The sequence below is a fragment of the Panthera tigris genome, chromosome A2 (assembly GCF_018350195.1).
Source record: "Panthera tigris isolate Pti1 chromosome A2, P.tigris_Pti1_mat1.1, whole genome shotgun sequence".
Taxonomy (NCBI): Eukaryota; Metazoa; Chordata; class Mammalia; order Carnivora; family Felidae; genus Panthera; species Panthera tigris.
Genome location: NC_056661.1, coordinates 15,877,309 through 15,890,836, shown reverse-complemented (window position 1 = coordinate 15,890,836; position 13,528 = coordinate 15,877,309). Strand labels below are relative to the sequence as shown.

The window sequence follows — 13,528 nt, the reverse complement described above, 5'->3', positions numbered from 1 at the left end:
ATTTAACACTGAGGCCCTGTGCCCTCACGGCCTGCGGTCGCCCGGCAGTGTGAGCTGGCAAAGGATCCATATCAGCTCTCCGGGAGGAAAGAACGAAAAAGGCATCAACGCGTGGCATTTGCTGATCCCCCGGGGCGGGGAAGGCTCTTCCCGTGGCCAAGTTCCGGCTACCGACTTAATGTCACTGACGGTGTAGTTGGGTCGCCTGAGTCTGCCGTAGGGGTTAGGGAGCCATAATAACACTAAGTAACACTACGTACTAAAGGTCTTAGGCGCATCCCTTCCTTAAGGCTCACAGAGGGGAAAAATGAGGCTCAGGAAAATAGCGAGCTTGCCCTGGGTCACCAGCTACTATTCGGTGGAACCGGTTGTTTGCAAGAATGTAGCTATATCAGTCTGCCCCGAACCAACAGTTCTCAAGATTCAGTCTCAGGAATGTGTATGTCTACAGTACCGTTGCAGATACCAACGAGCCTTTGTTTATGTGGATTATTAATATTTACTGTGGCAGAGTCCGTTACGCGTCCGACTTCGGCTCGGGTCATGATCTCACGGTCCGTGAGTTCGAGCCCCACGTCGGGTGCTGTGCTGACAGCTCGGAGCCTGGAGCCTGCTTCGGATTCTGGGTCTCCCCCTCTCTCTGCCCTTCCCCCACTAGCGCTCACACACGCGCTCTCTCGCTGTCTCTCAAAAATAAACATTAAAAAAAAAAAAAATATGTACCGTAGCAGGAACTAAAACTGAGCCCTGAACCCAAATTCAGCGATTCCCTTAAAGTAACAGGAATGAAACTGTTACATCATAACATAAGTAACACTTTCGGGAAAATAATTTTGTTTTCCCCGGATGCAAACAATGTCAGTGCAAAGAGTGGCCGGATCCCCAAAGCTGCTTCTGCCCCACCGCCCGCCCCGCACCCCCTCCTCCCCCACCCACCGCCCCGTCTGTTGTGATCGTTTTGGCTGAAGTCTGCGAAGGAAAACCAGCCGCACACAGGGAGGTAGCTGGAAAAGGGAAGACATCAGGGACCCCTGGCATGGGTGTGGGAGACCCCTAGGGGTCCTTGGACCCCATTTTGAAAACCGCCAGGCGACTGAGGGTTGATGGGGGGTGGGAGGGACGGGAGGGTGGGTGATGGGTATTGAGGAGGGCACCTTTTGGGATGAGCACTGGGTGTCGTATGGAAACCAATTTGACAATAAATTTCACATATTGAAAAAAAAAAAAAGGAAAGAAAACCACCAGGCAGATAACAGTTGTACTTGGTACAAAAGCCAAGCGGTACAAAGTAACAGACAGTGAAAACTCGGGCTTGGTGTCTCCCCCAGGCGCACCTGTTTCCCTCCCCAGGGATCAGGAATATTAGCCATTCATCCTGCTTCCTTCCAGAGACATTGTATCTTCCCCACCAGGGCCTTCCTGCTGGCGGCATCCAGGGCACACGGCCTTTGCTCCGTCCGTCCAGCCTGGGGTGCGGCAGACATGGCCAAAGAGCCCTCCGGGGAGGGGGACCGGATTTCTACCCCCACCGGCGACGGGTAGGCGCGACTCTCCCTCAGCCTCGCTAATACAGCGTAGGGACCAGATGCGAGGTCAGGCCCCAGGGCGTCCCCGCTGAGCCTCAGCGTGGGCCCGGGAAGTGGAACCTATCTGGGCAGCCTGGCGAGGGTGCTCCTTCTGTGCGACAACCAGTCACCCAAGGCTTCCTGAGCGTCTACGCCCTGGGACGCGTCCGTCGGCCACCTCCAGCCCCCGGGCCCGTGACAGATCCCTGGGGGGCCCGGTGAAAACGCAGTTTCTCTTTCAGGGGGCCCATGGTGAGGTCCCAGGGCCTGCCGTTTTGGACGAGCGCCCGGGTCTTGGTGTCACACGCTAATCAGCAAGTGTCTAGACAGGATCCTCAAACTCCAAAGGTGCTCAAGAGGCAGCAGAGGGCTTGCCCAAACACAGCTTCTGGGTCCGACACCCGCCCCCGGGGATTCTGATTCTGCAGTTCCGGGGTGAGGCCCTGAGAACCTTTCTTCTCAACAAGCTCCCACGTGATGGGGTGCGGCCAGCCCCCAGACCACCCCTGGAGTTCGCGCTGGTTCCGGGCCCTGCCTAGCTCCTCTGAGCCCCGTAACAGCTCGGTGTGCGACCGAGATCGGGGGCACTTCATGGACGTGTGGTGAATGCGGTGGGAGGGAAGAGCCAGCGTGAGCCAGTGCCCGGATTCGGCTCTCGGACTAGAAGGAGGAAGGGAGAGGTCCGCACGCCTAACTGTCCACGGCTCAGATCTGGGGTCTGAAGGGTTGTTATCGCCTCTTCGTTCCTCCCCGCCTTCCGACGGTGGGTTACAACTCAGTTCTCGCAGGACGCCTGCGGGGTTCCCTCCAGCCGCATTCAACTTCGTGGGTGCGGGCGTGGGGCTGGCTGTGCCCGAGGCCGGATTTTGCTGGGTGGACACCACGAGGTCAGAAAAGAGCCTGAGAGCTGAGGGTGGAGGTAAAGGGGTGGGGGACGGAGACCGGAGCAATGGCCCGTGGGGTCAGGCTGGTGGGCAGTATAAGGAGGCTGACGGTCTGTAGAAAATTGACATACCCACAGCCCCACTGAGGTCAAGGACCTGTTGGTGCCGAATGACAGGAGGGAGGAGAGGTGGGAGTGGGGTCAGAGGCTGGGGTGCCGGGAGCCAAGGTATGAGGGGCCACGGATGCCCTGACGGCGAGATCCGGGAGTTAGGGTCACGGGCGCGAGTGGCCGAGGAGCACGGAAGACATGGCCATGGGGGAGAGGGTTCAAGGGAGCCCTTGGCCGGAGACTGGAGGAGACCTGTACTTCGGTGGAGGGTAAAATACAGTTTCAAGGCCTCCCCCCCGCCACCCCATCCTGGGCCACACGGCCTTCCACAGCGTGACTGCACCACTCCAACTAAACCAACGTGTCCTATCTCCCGACTCCTTGGCTGTGGCTGGGCTCGGTGACGTGCTTCGACCCTCACAACGCAGCAGAGGTGACACGAGGTGACTTCTGAGGCCAGGCCTTAAGACGCTCCGCAGCTTTTGCTCACGCCCGAGCCCCACCCCTGCAAAACACAAAACAAAGCAAAACAAACAAACAAAAAACCCATCAGCCCCTCAGAGCCCCCACACCTGCCTCTCCCGGATGATTTCTGGCTGTAGAGAGTGGAGTGGGAAGGGCTGCAGGGAGGAGGTGGCCTCTTGGGTGATCCAGGCAGGGTGGCTTCTCGTGTGTCCTGGGTCATGGTCGTGCCCAACATCCTCATTCACGGTGGCACATGACCCAGCACAAGAGGGCAGCTGGGCAGAATGCAGGGGACAGATTACTGGACCTACTTCCTCTGGTTTGCCAGGCTGGGTTGGCAGCACATTGTGGGGCAAGACAGCCTGGGAGCTACCAGGCGTTGAGACCAGAGGTGGAGATTAAGGAGGAGAAAAGACTGCCTGGGGAAGAAGGGGTGGTGGAGAGAGAGGCTAGGGAAGGAGATTAGACAAGGTGGGGATAAAAGGCAGTGGTGTGGAGGGGGCAAGGGTAGGCTACTGCCTAGGGGCCACCAGTGTCCCCCAAAGGCCCTCGTGTCCCTCTGTGAGACGCCCGTCAATCCGTCTTTGGTGTCCCCAGAGGGGCCCGGGGTCAGAAGCAATCTCTTCTGCCAAGTAGGCAGACAGCGTGGCCCGGGACTGGGTGGCAGAGAGAGCACCGCCAGCCCCTCCCCTCCCCCGGAAATTCACCTACAGGTGTAGCACTGGACCCTGAAAGGCATACCTCAATGACACGCAGGCTCCACGCAGGCAAGGAGCCTGGCCTTACCGCGTCCCGGTCAAACAGAACATAAGATTTTGGGATGTTGAGGTTGAGACAGGAAAGGAGAAGTGGGAACGGCTGTGTCAGCATCAGATGTCGTGGATGAGACCCAGAAAGGCAGCATGGGACATGAAGGAGGGGGGTCAGCAGGCCAGATCGGGGGTTGACGCTGCAGGGGGCGCCCCATTAAGGAAACAGAGGCCGAGGCAAAGTCAAGGTTAGAAGACCATGGTGTGCACCTTACGGACACTCCTGTCTGTTCCCACTACCTCTAGGGCCACGGCCACTGCCTAAATGCCCAGCCCTGTGCTCTGGTGGAGAAGAATCTCCCGGGGATGATATCCAGGGACAAAAGCCAGAGAGAAGCTGCCCTCAGCCAGTGGCGGGGAAGGCAGAGATGTGATGATACGTGCCCGGTTTCCTCAACCCTCTGGCCCCACAGTTGGGGTGACTCTGAGGGGCTCCCTGGGTTCCCCAGGGGGCCTGGGTGCCACTTACCTTCTGCAGGAGTGGCTCTATAATGCTCCCTTTCCTGGCCCCCTTTCCCCTCCCCTGCAGTGTCTCCTGGGATCCGCTGCAAATACATTACTTGCATCTGCGTCCCGTTCCAGGGTTTGCACCTAAAAGGGAAACCCAAATTAAGGCGGGCGTTGCTAATGCTTGCCGAGCTCAGCACCAAATCATTCATTCATATGCATGTATTCATTTAACCTTCTATAAAGTGGGAATTATTAGCCTCGTTTTACAGAAGAGGAAAGAGACAATCGAACACATACATAATACACCCAAAGTCACCTCTTTGTCAGCTTAGTTGTCTTTTGCCTCCCTCTTCCCCCATCTGTCTGTGGACGGGCTGCCAGAGAGGGGAGGCCCGACCCCAGAAGACTCCTGGAGTGTTCCTTTGAAGGGCACACGGGGCACCTTGTCTAAAGTCTTCATTCTACGGATGAAGAAACAGAGCCTTGAAGGGACAAGTGACATTTGCAAATCACATTCGCATTCATTTCTGAAATGGTGCTTTGCAGCAATCCTGTGAAGGCCACTAGAGTCCCATTTTACAGAAAAGGAGTGGAGCCCAGAGTGGCGGGCAGGGGGGAAGCCAGCACAGTGGCAGAGCAGGTGCTGGCGGCTGTGGGGAGAGTCGTGGGAAGCATCCTTCGTCACTCTTCCTTAGGCCAGGTGCTCTGTGACACTTTTCACCTCCAAGCTGACCTTGTGCCTCCTGCGGCAAGCAAGAGTGCTTGGCGATCTCATGAGATGGAGTGGGAGCCAAGACTTGTCAAGGCGTGGTTACCCGCCCTTGTGTCGGGGAGAGCTGGGATTTGGCCGCAGCCCCGGTTGGACCATCGCATTAGACAGGAACCTGCGATCAGAAAGAAATGGCTGAAACTCAGCCTACAGACCTGTACTCACTTCGGGCCGGAGGTTCCTTGAGATGAAACTGTTCAGTGGGGTCTGCAGGGGTGGAGACCGGGAGCAGAAAGGGACAGCAAACAGAGGTGGAGGACACAGGGGGCGCCAAAGAGGACCTGTCACGTCTCTCGCGCTATCAGCCGGTTCATTTGGAGAACCAGGATCCAGCGTTGGGGTTTAAATCCTTCCATTTGCAAACTCTAAAAAAAAAAAAAAAAGGCTAGTCACTGACCACAAACCCTCTATGCCCTGCCCTCCCTCACCACCCCTCAATACACACACACACACACACACACACACACACACACTATCTCAGCCTTTGATTGCTTCATAAATTCTGGGAACAGCTCATACTACCTCTCCCCACTCAACTCCACCCAACCCTACCCTACCCACTCCCCTTAAGGCAGAGCTCCCTAGAGAGAAGCACAGCCGAGTGAGCAGAGAAAATCCTTAGAGTGAGCCCAGCCTTGAGGAACCGGCCACTAGCGCGTGTCGCGGCCACTCATGGACACCCGACCATACAAAAAGAAGAACTCTGTCCCCTTCTCGTCATTCTGAAAGACTGTGAACCCTGGAGTCCTAAATCATCACACAGGAAGCTGAGGACTTCCTGTTCAATCAGGACGTTGAGCCTTGAGTTCATCAAAATTCGAAAAGCTCCAGAAACAAAGACTTCGTGGACAAAACCCCTGAGACCAGAGTAAGTGGTACTTGTTTTTTTTTTTCTGTCTTGCCAGTTACCACTGAGGGCAATCTTGTTAGAAGACATATATGCAGCCAGGACTGTCGTCCTCGCACTGTAGGACATTCCTGAAAGGTGAGGAATTCTTCGAGGGTCAAGCAAATGTCTAATTAGCCCATAGATGCATCTACAAGGCAATGAATTATATGGCAATACTGACAAGGGGTGAATTTATGAGACTGTGTGCTCAGATGGACAGCAGGGGTTTTCTTGCTAAAAAAGGAAAGCTTTCTTGAATGATTGGTTGTTGGTAACCGATTGAGAAAATCAGCCTTTCTAAAGTCTGTTAAGAAACAAGAGGCTCTCTGCGGAAAAACTATTCAGGAGGAAATCACTTGCCAAATTTCCCTATGTAAACAAAACCCAAACATGGTATATGAAGAAGTTGTAGCAAAAGGGAAATATTAATTACAAAAAACACTGCAGATGCCAGCGACCAATTTCTTGAGAAGACTAGAACCAAGGAGCCTCACAGTCAGGACTGCTGATTTGTCTCTGGAGGAGGTAGGATTTTACCCTCCCGAAGACAGGGAGATGTCCTCTTGGGATGCATCCATTCCGTTCTACTAACAAAGAGGCAGGTCAGACTGTGTTCCGAAGGTGGAGGGGCACGGGAGGGGTGGGGTGAGGGCTACTTGGAGGTATCTATTTCAACTGTTCCTTCATAGAAGAATCTGGAGTGCCCCGATTTTCCGAGTTAGAAGCTCTCAGAAGTTTGCATAGCTTGTCAACCAGGCGGTCTATTATTCACTGACGCTTGAGTCCCCACTCCGACTAGGGGGACAGCTCTAGACTATTCAGCCTGTGGGCAGTGAAGGGCCGGGAAAGGTTTAGCCACTGGCCCTCATGGGAAAAAAAGAGCCCTGATTTCTAGTGTTTGTGGATTTCTGTGGCATCGATATCCCCACTGTGGTTGATTTCAAAGCTACCAAACCCCTGAATGCCGAGCTGGCGAGAGGTGGGCACGATCGGTTTTTACGAACCAGTGTAAGCCAGCCCCAGCATGCTACCAGGCTTGGGCGTCTTAGCCCCACAGACTGTCCTTTCTCTACTCAAAGCCCTCACCAGCTCCCAGGCTAGAGGATCCTGCTGATCACCTCGGGGCTGACTTTGCAGCAGCCTCTTGCAGGCCTCAGTTGCACCACAGGCCTTCTGTCTCCCTGCAAGGCCCCTTCCTCCCCACCCCCACCCCATCCCTCTCCCGGACTTGCTTGCGGATTGTTGCCTGGCGCCTGGCAAGTTGGGAAAATAGCCAACGAAGTTGGAGGGGGTGGTGGTGAAGGCGGGTCTCTGTTCAAATGGCCCGGGGGCAATGCTGACTCGGTTTGGCCTCATCTTCGCCCAAATTCCCCAGGACCCCCGGGCTCATGGTCTCAGGCTTGCAGCAGCGGCTCCTTGCGCTGCCAAGCTTCTGGTCGCTTCCGCCGTAAATCTGCCGGCCTACCCAAAAGTGCTGTCTGCCAAGCCCACCTGCCCGTACTGGCAGTGGCAGCAGAAGTCAGAAATTGCCCACACAGCCTGGTTAGTGACTGCCAGCCTGGGTCCTTCCAGAAGGAGAGCTGGTCGGGTACAGGCAAGTCCAGAGCTGGACGAGTGAGCCACAGGGACGGATTTGACGGGAAATGACAGCTCCCCAGCCAGGATGCCGGACAGCCCCCTGCCCTGTCCCGTGTGCCTTATTTTCCAATGGCCGCTGCAGAAATGTGAATTTTGTAAGCTGGAAACATTCGCTAAGCAATTTAGAAGACTAGAGACTCCAGATTCAGGATGGGAGTGATGATGTGGGCACCGGCTACTTTACTGAGGCCAGCCTGGGACTGGCCTCAGAGAGGGGCCGGTGCAGGGAAGGAGGAACCCTAATATTTACCGAGGGCCCGAAAAAAACTGAGGTGTCGCTTTTCTCATACATGCGTTACCTTACAGCAGCCCTGCAAGGTAGGTGCTACTTTCCCACAGTACAGAGGAGAACCTAAGGCTCAGAGAGGTAGATTAACTTATCCCAAGTCACACAGCCGGTAGGTTACGCCAAAGCCCATCCATGCTCCCTTTGGGGAAGTGTCTTCAGGAAGTGATTGGAACAGACTGAAAGAGCCTGCTGACCATCAGGAACTGGGGGAAGTCCCACGAAGGCAAGCGATCCAGTGGCTGTTCTGTGTTTTTGTTTGTTTCAAGACAACCCTGGGTGCAAATATCCGAGAGCCAGACTGTACTTTCCTCTGAATCTTCCTCACGGCTCTCACAGGTTGTCTACGAAGTTGCCTGTAGACCCACCTGTGCCACATCTGGGCTGTATGACATGAGCCAGGCTGACCCACTCTGCGTCCTCAGCGTCCTCATCCACTAAGGGATGGAGCTGGCCTTCTAGAATTTCACTATGGCAGCGCTGTGGGTAGGATAATTTTTGCGTGGCAGGACATCCTTGGCCCTGCCTAAGGAATGGCCAGACAGCAGCATCCCTCGTCTCCGGGGCACCACCCCCTCCCCCCGGAAAAAAAAAAAAAGGCCACACATTTTCATGTGCCCCCGGGGCGCTATGTCACCCCTGACTAAGAACCTTTTAGGCCCCCGGAGCCATGAAAATCCCTCTATAAGTTTTGGACTCTCAGCATCCTTCTGGGGACCCCAAGGCACAAAGTCATTGCTCTGAGATTGGAGGCAGGAGCCCCAGTGATTTCAGGAATGGGCGTGAGAGCCACTCACGCCCGAGTTTGAACTCCACCGTTCGTTCTTCATAAATACGTGTCCTTCCCACTTTGAACGTCTGCATCATCACCTCCAGACAGGGGGACAATAGCGACACCTGCTTGGGGGCGAGGGGTTGCCTAGCACTGAGTCCACTGCCAAGACCGCGGGAAGCACCGGTTAGGAGCAGTGGGGCGAGACCTCCCTCCGTCTGCGCTCTGTCTCCAGCCACCAGACTTTTCCTACACGACACTTACCGTCAAAGCGATGGAATGAACCACTCATTTATTTACTGCCTACCCCCCCCACCCCCCGCCCCGACCCCGCCGCCGCCCCGTTAGGCTCCAGGTTCCACCAGGGCAGAGTTGACCCGGGTCCCCCTTGCTCCGTGCTGTGTCCCGGGGTCTGGTACACAGTAGGCACTCAGTAAAACAGCTGTCAGGTGGTTGAAGGCTTCTAATCATCCCTGCCTCGTCTTTGTTGTCCAGGGCCCGCCGCCCTCTGACGGCAAAGAAAACAGAGACTCGCTCCAGGATGACAGAGGCCAGCACGGAAATCACAGTCCCTACAGAGACCTTTGACGTGACGACAGAATATGACTATGGGGGCATAACCCCGTGCCAGAAGGGGGAGGAGAGGGCCTTCGGGGCCCAGCTGCTGCCCCCCTTGTACTCGCTGGTGTTCGTCATCGGCCTGGTGGGCAACATCCTGGTGCTGTTGGTCCTGATGCAGTACAAGAGGCTCAAGAGTATGACCAGCATCTACCTCCTCAACCTGGCCATCTCTGACCTGCTTTTCCTCTTCACGCTGCCCTTCTGGATTGACTACAAGCTGAAGGACAACTGGATTTTCAGCGACGGCACCTGCAAGCTGCTCTCGGGGCTTTATTACATAGGCTTGTACAGCGAGATCTTTTTCATCATCCTGCTGACGGTGGACAGGTACCTGGCCATCGTCCACGCCGTGTTCGCCCTGCGGGTTCGCACGGTCCTCTTCGGCGTCCTCAGCAGCGCCGCGGCCTGGAGCCTGGCCATCTCGGCCTCCGTCCCGGGCTTTTACTTTTCCAAGACCCAGCGGGAGTTCTCCCATATCACCTGCAGCCTCCACTTCCCTCACGAAAACCTAAAAGCCTGGAAACGGTTCCAGGCTCTGAAGCTGAACACGTTGGGGCTGGCGTTGCCTCTGCTGGTCATGATCGTCTGCTACACCGAGATCGTAAGGATTCTGCTCAGGCGACCCAACGAGAAGAAGGCCAAAGCCGTCCGCCTGATCTTCGTCATCATGATCGTCTTCTTTCTCTTCTGGACCCCTTACAACCTGGCCATGCTGGTCTCTGCTTTCCAAGACACCCTTTTCACCGACGAGTGTCGGCAGAGCAAGCAGCTGGACGTGGCCATGCAGGTGACGGAGGTGATCGCCTACACGCACTGCTGCGTCAACCCCGTCATCTACGCCTTCGTGGGAGAGAGGTTCCGCAGGTACCTGCGCCAGCTGTTCCACGGGGTCCTGGCCACGCGCCTGGCCAAATGGTTCCCCTTCCTCTCCGCGGAGAGGCTGGAGAGGACCAGCTCAATGTCGCCCTCCACGGCGGAGCAAGAACTCTCTGCGGGGTTCTGACTCGGGCCCCTGGGGGCCGATGCGGGACCCAGCCGGGGTGACCTGCCAGGCGCGCCGACCCGAGCCGAGCCAGGTTGGGTCTCGTGGCCAGATCCGGACACGTGACCACCACGGAATGTGCAGCCACGTGGGGGTGAGCGAGTTTAAAGGCGGTGCGGGCTGAGTTCCCTCCGGGCCATGAACCTTCTCCAAGAACTTCTCCCTGGTGGGAAGGAGATGAATGAGCCCAATGGGACATTCCAGAAGACGGGGACCGAGTTTACCTGTGAAGGCCTTGGGCCCAGAGAGGATTTCAGATTCGTGAGCATTAGCATTTGTAAACAGAGCCCCTTGACCCCAGGCAGCCCCTGCCCCTGCTCCCACCACCAGTGAACTTGGAAGCAGTGATTTCCGCTGCTGACTTCGCTTCGAGTGGAGAGCCAATCAGCAGCCAGCAGCCCCTCCCCACCTTCCCCTCCCCTCCTCTCCCCTCCCCTCCCCTCCTGACCGCTGCAGGGCTTAGGTGCTTGGAAACCCTGAGGAACAGAGAACTCAGGGTGGGACAGCCAGAACCCTGGCGGGGAAATAGGATTGGGGAACTGCTGTTGGCAGTAGAACTGAGATCTCTGCCCCTCCCTTGCTCAGGCTCTGTCTCTCAAAAATAATAATAATAAAAAAAATTTTAAATAGCTTAAAAACACAAAGGGAAAAAGGAAATACCAAAATCACCCATAATCTCACCACCCAAAGACAACTACTGTGCATTCTTCGATGTATTTTCTCTTAGTTTGCTTTTTTTTTCCCCGTATGTATTTATGATGGTGACAAAGGTGGACTTCAGCCTTTTTCCTGTCGTTGTTGTTTCCCAGGTGAATAGATCAGTTTAAAGCGTTGTTTCTGATGGCTGCACTGAACCCCACAGCAGGGATACGCCCCAATTTACTCCACGCGTTTCCCCAGATTTGCTTGCGGGAATCAATCCAATCCGGCAGTGGTGACTGAGGACGTGCTTTTTTCAAAGCGGGTTCTCTGAGCTCTGGGAGGCACACAGGCACAGGGGTGCCCTGGAGCCCGTGGTGCTTGGGCAGCAAAGGGGAGGAAGGCATCCACCAGTCAGAAAACATCCTAAGGTGGGGGGGGGGACGGCAGTGGGGAGCACCTGGGTGGCTCAGTCAGCTAAGCATCTGACGTCAGCTCAGGTCATGATCTCACAGTTCGTGGGTTCAAGCTCCACGTCGGGCTTTGCGCTGACAGCACAGAGCCTGCTTGGATTCTCCGTCTCCCTCTCTCTCTGCCCCTCCCTTGCTTGCGCTCTCTCTCAAAAATAAACATTAGAAAATAAAAATAAAAGACAGCACCCTGAGTAAATGGGTGTCCCACCTGGCGACACAGTGATGCCATCGGGCTGGCCACTCTTTTTTTGGACCCTAGTGTTGTCCCTTCAATCAGGGACCTACTCTGTGCACACGCTTCCTTTATGCAAAGCGACTGGTATCATGGAGGTTTGGAAAATGTTTGTCTGGGGAGGAGGAGGTCACCCTGCCCTGGGCTTACGTTTCCACACAGAAAATATGGCGAATTCCAGGCTTTGAGAGTCAAGGGAGGAGTCAGCTTTCCACTTGTACACCTGCCGGTTCCTCTCTGCAGTGTGGAGAGAAGGAGGCGGAACGGAATTAAGAAACATTTGTCTGCCACTTTGGTAAAATGACACTGCATCGAAAACCGTACCTGATCGCAACAATATCACAGTGAGAAATGCTGTCATTCCAACATCCTCCAGTCCCATCTTTGAAATAAGACTTGTTTTTTTGACGTGTCACCAAGGCAGTGATGTGCACTGCAGAAAACTGGAAACATCTAGAAAGGCCAAAGAAGAAAACGGAAGCACTTGGACCCACTGCCTACAGACAGCTTCTCTTAGCACATTAATGTTGAAGTGCATCTCCTTCCTGGATTGTTTCCTAAATGTACACACACGCGCGCAATCACGCTTAACATTTTCTCGTGCAGCCGCGGTAAAATTGGACCATAGCAAGCACTCACTAAATGCTGGTTGAATGGATAAATCTTTGAAACCCCCATTTCTGTATAAAGTGAGGATAAGCCTAGTGTCTACCCCCACGGGGCTGTTTGGAGGATTAAATGAAACAAAGCAAGGAAAGCAGGTTGATCTCTTTTTTTCCTTTAAGTTTTTATTTCAGGGGCTCCTGGGTGGCTCAGTTGGTTAAGCGTCCAACTTCGGCTCGTGATCTCGCGGTTTATGGGTTTGAGCCCCGTGTCGGGCACTGGGCTGACAGCTCAGAACCTGGAGCCTGCTTCGGATTCTGTGTCTCCCTCTCTCTCTCTGCCCCTCCCCTGCTCACTCTCTCTGTCTCTCAAAACTAAACATTAAAAAAAAATTTTTTTTAAGTTTTTACGTTAATTCCAGTTAGTTGACATACAGTGTAATATTAGATTCTGGAGTACGATGGCGTCATTCGGCACTGCCATACATCACGTGTTACTCATCACGACAAGTGCCCTCCTTCATCCCCATCACCTATTTCACCCATCCCCTCCCCCCACCGCCACCTGCCCTCCGGTCACCATCAGCTTGTTCTCTCTGGTCAGGAGTCCGTTTCTTGGGTGATCTTTCTCCAAATCTCAGATAAGAAATCTAACACCCCCTGACGGTGCCCCTCCTCAGTTACTCACGGCACCTCCAGCCCTTCCTGTCCCTTGTCTTCCTGTCCGCCCCCCCCACTTCCCTCCTTGCTCCTGTGCGTGCCGGTCACGCCCCACCTCCACGTTATTGCTGTTTCTATCATTTCATCCTTCGGAAAGGTGGCCAGAATAGCACAAAGAACTCCCACATTCCTCATCCAGATTCCCCAGCTTTTGGCATTTTACCACATTTGTTTTAATTCGTCATTCCCTCTCTCCCTCCCTCTCTCTCTCTCTCTCTCTCTCTCAACAGATAGACAGGCGGATCGATGTATATAAACGTACTATTTTTCAGGACCATTTGAGGGCAGGTTGCAAATATGATGCCTTGTCAGCTTTTCGTCCCTCAGAATGATTTTACCAGTGACAAGGATGCTCTCCCACATCATCAAAACAGGAAGCTCACCTGACTCACACAATATCATCATGGCAGCTGTAACCCTCTTTCTGATTTTGCCCGCTTTGCAAATATTGTCCTTCCGAGTCCCAGGGTCTAGAATCACTGTTTCCTTAGCGGTGATGGCTTTCTACCCGTTCGTCAGACCTTTCTTGTCTTTACTGACCACAGCATTTTGAACGCTACAG

At 54.6% G+C, this 13,528-nt stretch overlaps 1 protein-coding gene and 1 long non-coding RNA gene across 8 annotated transcripts; one reads left to right on the top strand and one right to left on the bottom strand.

Moving 5' to 3' along the window:
• Positions 1–1,178: 1,178 nt before the first annotated feature.
• Positions 1,179–5,696, bottom strand: LOC102949219. Of its 4 annotated transcripts, none has more exons than XR_006214761.1 (5): positions 5,610–5,696; positions 5,218–5,417; positions 4,600–4,744; positions 3,766–4,424; positions 1,179–3,064 (listed from the first exon to the last, which is right to left on the bottom strand). It is a non-coding gene; the product is annotated as an uncharacterized LOC102949219 (long non-coding RNA). The 4 variants fall into 4 exon arrangements; XR_001510976.2 differs by having other exon boundaries at positions 1,179–3,973; positions 4,303–4,424; XR_006214762.1 differs by having other exon boundaries at positions 1,179–4,424; positions 5,208–5,417.
• On the top strand, positions 5,665–11,436 carry LOC102949511 (C-C chemokine receptor type 1). Of its 4 annotated transcripts, none has more exons than XM_007088412.3 (2): positions 5,665–5,920; positions 9,133–11,436. In XM_007088412.3, exon 2 carries the CDS (start codon positions 9,179–9,181, stop codon positions 10,259–10,261), a length of 1,083 nt encoding a protein of 360 aa, XP_007088474.1. In that variant the 5' UTR covers positions 5,665–5,920; positions 9,133–9,178; the 3' UTR covers positions 10,262–11,436. The 4 variants fall into 4 exon arrangements, with proteins under 4 accessions (XP_007088474.1, XP_015395929.1, XP_042834696.1 ...); XM_015540443.2 differs by lacking the exon at positions 5,665–5,920 and adding an exon at positions 5,931–6,037; XM_042978762.1 differs by lacking the exon at positions 5,665–5,920 and adding an exon at positions 6,048–6,466.
• Positions 11,437–13,528: the final 2,092 nt, after the last annotated feature.

What these genes read in the sequence shown, in the direction of transcription:
- LOC102949511 (XM_007088412.3), top strand. Translation starts at nt 9,179, where the DNA reads ATGACAGAGGCCAGCACGGAAATCACAGTCCCTACAGAGACCTTTGAC.